General features: G+C 35.5%; 1 protein-coding gene across 3 annotated transcripts; it reads right to left on the reverse strand.

The window, feature by feature from the left end:
• Nucleotides 1-494: 494 nt before the first annotated feature.
• LOC106762254 (homeobox protein knotted-1-like 3) lies at nt 495-4,238 on the reverse strand. Of its 3 annotated transcripts, none has more exons than XM_014646047.2 (6): nt 3,579-4,238; nt 2,871-2,991; nt 1,740-1,933; nt 1,487-1,618; nt 1,013-1,149; nt 495-922 (listed from the first exon to the last, which is right to left on the reverse strand). In XM_014646047.2, the coding sequence occupies exons 1-6, from the start codon at nt 4,236-4,238 to the stop codon at nt 919-921; spliced, it is 1,248 nt and encodes a 415-aa protein (XP_014501533.1). In that variant the 3' UTR covers nt 495-918. The 3 variants fall into 3 exon arrangements, with proteins under 3 accessions (XP_014501533.1, XP_014501532.1, XP_014501531.1); XM_014646046.2 differs by having other exon boundaries at nt 495-930; XM_014646045.2 differs by having other exon boundaries at nt 495-933.
• Between the last annotated feature and the right edge of the window lie 1,211 nt (nt 4,239-5,449).

Consider the following 5,449-nt stretch of genomic DNA (forward strand, 5'->3'; position numbering starts at 1 on the left):
AGCACTCAGTTGCTGTGATATTTGCCAAAACTCTGGAAATACAGACCACAAAGAAAATATCACCAAAGGGACCACTTAAAAATTGCAGGTGTGAGCCATTTATATCTAAAGAAAATAAAAACAAAAGATTTATATCCGTTTTCTCTGTTAGTCTGTCTGCTCCACCTGAACTTTTCCTAACTATAAATACATCTACAGACAGTCATAAACAGCCACACTAACATTTACCCTCCAACCAGACATTCTTAAGAATTTATGAACTCTGTTTTTCACCCTTCAAATTTCACCAAGTTATTCCATCTCATGATTATGACTTTACAGTCACTTGATCATGGAGCGACAACCCAATACGATACAATACAATGCCAACTCACAGATTGAAAACTCCATATTCCTCCTAATAATAATTCCTGTAATAATTTTTGCTTCAAATACATTCATATCTTTTCTTTTCTTCTTTCAATATTCTTTCTTTACTAACCACTGGAACAATATTTTAAGAACAAAAAAAATCCAAGCTCCATGTAAAATACTCATTTTAAGAATAACAACAACAAAACTAGCTTGATTGAAGAAAAAAAAATGCTCAGATTATTACTATACACCCACAACCCCTCACTATTATATATTTCACAAACATTAACAATGAGACTAAAAATCATGCTCCATGGAGTTATCCATTTTGATATCGGTATATAATTCCTAATTGAACTTCCTAAATTCGATGCATCACCGTACACTGCAGACTTTAATACTCCTCTTCTGTGTTGACCTGTTCCTTGAGCAGAGCAAAATGTGAACTTTTAATCGTTTTGACTTCACTTAAATTCCTTGTCACGCACCATGATTGACGGCAGAGACGAACGAACAGAGTAGAGTGAGTTTTCTTGCATTTACATGTGATGATCAGTACTATTATCACCTGCATTGCTTCTTTAAAATTAAGATTGGTTTTCAAACAAAGCTCCTGCAGATTCTGAATTAATGAAATGACAACTTTTAACATGAATACCTTTTGCGCTTGCTCTTCAACACTGTGGAAGTTGAGGGATTGCTGTGCCAGTTCCTCTTCCTTTGATTGATAAACCAATTATTGATCTGCTTTAGCTGCAACCCCGTTTCCTGCACCAACCTAGCCTTATCCTCCTCCTGAGAAAAAAAAAAAAACATGTCACAATCAAACATGAGTAACAACATGAAACAATGTTTATTAATTTTAAAAGGGTCACTTGTAAACATCTCCTGCAGTAGCTTGAATAGGAACATCTAAACAGCATATACTAAGTTTACTAAGCAAGGTCATTTGGTCAACGGTCAATTCCACTAAGATAAATGTTTGAAATTTTCATTCCTTTGCTTTGAATTTAATAATAAATGTGTACAGGGACATCTATCTTTGTTCCTATTCTCAGATTCGTGCATATTTATTTGATGGGGTTTCTTTAAAAAATAAAATATCAGTTGAGTCAAAATATGGAGTTCTTACTGTAGGGTAAGGCCACTTGGAATGTGATTGCCACCAAGCTTTAAGGACAGAGGTGGTGTCACCAGGAAGTTTCCCAGCTCGTCTCTTGCGTAAAATTTCCTCTCTTATGTCCACAATTTTCTCTTTATAACCCTACATAATAATTAAAAAGAAAAACAAAAAAAAATAATTGATGTCAAAAACGTGGAAGGAGATTCAAAACGATGGGACTCTTAGGCAGACTTTTAAAAGCTATTTGCATTTAATCCTTTACCTGTTTCAATTCGTGCTTCAATTCATGTCTTACACGTTCCATGAGGGACCTCTCGTTCTCTGTGGGAATAAGAGGACCGAATCCCATGCTATCGGGACCATCCAAACCACCATCAAACAGATTGGCATCACTGTCTACTTGCTCATCTTCGTCATCAGACATTGTTGCTCCCGTACCTTCCCCGGGTGAAACTCCTGTTCAATCATTTACCATGTGAAAAAAAATCATCACTTTATAAGAGTCGTGTGCTTTTGCTGTTTATTTCTGCACAAAAAGTTAGCTAATCTAACCAAAAGCCTCATCACCATGTAATATTCAAAGCACACTATGGTTCGGCATAAGGTGCCAAAAATATCAGACAACGGGCTATGCACTTTAAAGCCTTCAATGCTTTCTTCAAATTCAGAAATTGTCATCATTCTATCTGAGACAAAGGGTAGGGATTTGGTATATTCTTCTCTATTTGGCTATATATGTTTCAATTTTAATAAAGTTAAGCAAAGATTTTAAGTTTTCCAACCCAGAGACATTGTATGTGAAAACATAAGGAAATTTTAATCCTTGTAGCCATGTTCCTCTCGGTCCAACAACCATTACGGACTTACATATCATTTATTACTGAAATATTGACTGATACTTTGACCTTCTATGAAAATTTAAAAAATGAGGTTACAACCCACCGCCAGTAAAATTACTGATCACTGATTTCGAGAATTTAAGTACCCTGAATCTGAATTAATATCAATTGCCCGAGCCTGAATTAATTGGCAGAAACGACTCTAGTCCCAAGTTCCAGACACGGGACCGAATAGATAATCACGCACTGCAGCAGCTAGCACATGATACTCTTATTTTTGTATAAAATAATATTCGAGATTTCTTCCCGTTAAAATTGTGATTAAAAATTTTAGACCCGGGTTTTTGTGCTAAAAAAAAATATCTACAGCTTTAAAGAAAACTGAGGTAAATTGGTAGAATATTGTGTTTATTAGGTGAGTAAATTACAGGTTGGTTCATTGATAGCCTGAACATAGTTGAGGGTACTAGAATGAAGTTATTCCAACTTGTCATGCAACCAATCCTTATTTTGATGTTGAGATGTAACAATCACTAAAAAGAGTATAGTAGTACCTGTTAAACTTTGTAAGGATTGCTCAATCTCCCAACAAGCCATTACTGCTTCCATTGCATGGACCCTGACATGTTGTTGGAGCTGTTCTTTGAAAGAACAGAGCAACAGAACATAGGAGGACTGCAGCAGGAATTTAAAAAATATATAAAAATCGTTAATTGTAAATCTTCCATAGTAAATAAAGCTGGAAATAATCACAGACCATGACAAAATAAAGAACATAACACTGTATATTTTTAAGATCCATGATAAGCATATGGAATAAGAAGGCTCGGCTGCAAAATCATCTGAATTCAGGGTTATATTCCGAATGTGAAATTTGGCATGAAGATAGCTCAAGAACTAACATTAGAAGAACGTTTCCAAACTATTTATTTTTAATTAATAACAATCATTCTACATCTGACATAACTTAAATAATTTCATTCTCTAATAAAGAAGGAACTACATCCGTTTCACTTCCTGTCCAGGAACAACACATACTTGGCCAAGAAACCTTTTTCATGTCTTCAACAACAATTCAAATAGCTAATTTAAAATTAGATTTGCTGCGGAAAAAGCGAAAGTCCTCAATTACAACAACCAGAGAGAGACGGGAGGGGATAATAACGAGAAGAATAATAAAAAATAATAAATTAATAATGAATAATTAATCCGAAAAAGGGAAAAAAAGAAGGGTGAAATTGGGGAAGAAAGTAAGAAAATACCAAGAACTGATCGAGTTCCTTGTCATCCCCAATGGCTTGTCCGAAAGCAGAGTACTTGGCGAGCACATTCTGGGACTGTGCGAGCTGAGCGTCTATCCTGGGCAACTGGTCCACCGGTGTGGCGATCCGAAGGCATGCCACGTGTGCCGACAGAAGCTGTTCATACAGAGGATGCGATAGAATCTCCGCCTTAAACCTCGCATTCTGCCAGTTCATCAGGCCGTCTCCACCGCCCTCCACTGCTGCCGCCTCGCTCTTCAAATCGCCGGATCCGGCGCCGGTCATGGCAGAGTCGCCTGCTGCCGTGACATCGTCGATGATCTCGCTCTGGTTGCGGTGGAGGATCGGACGCGCCAGCCATTGGCCAGAGTCAGTAGCCGCAGTGTGGAGGTTGAGGAAGTTGGTGCCGCTGTTGTTGGCAGCGTTAACGTTGGTGTCGGAGTTGCTGTTGTCATTATTGTTGTTTGTGGTGGTGCTGTTGGTGTAGTGCGTGCGGAGAAGGGCGTTATTGAGCCAATTTGGCGCTGGTTGGTGAGGATCAGAGGGAGGTTTGGAGGTAGGGTCGGAGAGGAGAGATGCGTCAGTGAGAGTTTGGTTATGGTGTTGTTGTTGGTCAGTGAAATGGTGGAGTGGAAGGTCTTGAGGGTTGTGGTAAGCCATATATGATAGAAATGAAACTCTTTCCTACTCTGTGTGCGAAAGGTAGCAGCTATTGGTTCATGGCTAAGTGAAGAAACTAGAGAGAAAAATGGAAAATGGAGGGAACATAAGGTGTTCTGAGTTACAAACAACGTTGTATTAATGGTTTTGGAGAAACACACAACTCAATACATTCACATAAGGCGGTTTTCTGTATTTCTCACTCTGGTTTTCCGGTCATTACTTACTAATTCCGGAAATTGCTTTTTTTTCCGTCACCCCCACTATTTTCTTTTTCTTTTTATTTTCACCCTGGCCCTTCAACCCTCCTACAATTCATTCTTTTTACCCTTTTATATTGGCATGCACAATGGTCCCCACTATTTTTTTTTAAATATATTCTTTATTTATATATTTATTCATAACATTTTAAAATAAAATAAACTAATCTAATTGTTTCCTCTCAAGTATCATTTAATTTGTTGTCTTGTTATGGTTTAGTCCTCCTAGTTTACCTCACTAAACACCACATAGTTCAAAATTCTGCAACCATTTGCACTATCTAACTCAACTTTTACACCCAATAAAAATTCAACATTAAACTCTTGTGATAATTACTAAAGAACACTCATATTCAACCAAATAAATAACATAACACTATCATAACGTATAAAAAATTAAGTTTTTGAGAGTATTTTTAAATTAAATAAAAATACTTTTCATTTTCTATTTAGTGAATAAAAGTTTTAGTTTAAATTAATTTTATACATAATTTCTACCATATCACTTTCATTTAGTGTGATAACTGAATACTATGGAGGAGTTCTTAAAACTATATACACGAATTAAGGATTAGTATCCTAAATTAAGATTTACCTTCTTAATTTCATAGTAGACCATTTCCACATTATCTTTAATTTGACATAATAAGTGGTTTCATGTAACTAAGGACCTAATAGGAAATTCATTTTTCAAACATTGAATTTGAATTCATTTTTAATTTGGTTAAATGATTTTTTTTTTTAATTATGGCATACTAATTATCCTCATTCTTCATTTCTCATTATAACCTCTCTTGTATTTGTTTTCTATTATGGATCTTAAAAACAAATATTTTGAAAGTGTCAGAATATACATATAATTATAAATAATATTTTTATTTACATATTAATATTTTATGTGGTTATATTATAATTATCATTTCTTGACTTACAATTTGTATTTTGATGTAT

The sequence above is a fragment of the Vigna radiata genome, chromosome 5, assembly GCF_000741045.1.
Source record: "Vigna radiata var. radiata cultivar VC1973A chromosome 5, Vradiata_ver6, whole genome shotgun sequence".
Taxonomy (NCBI): Eukaryota; Viridiplantae; Streptophyta; class Magnoliopsida; order Fabales; family Fabaceae; genus Vigna; species Vigna radiata.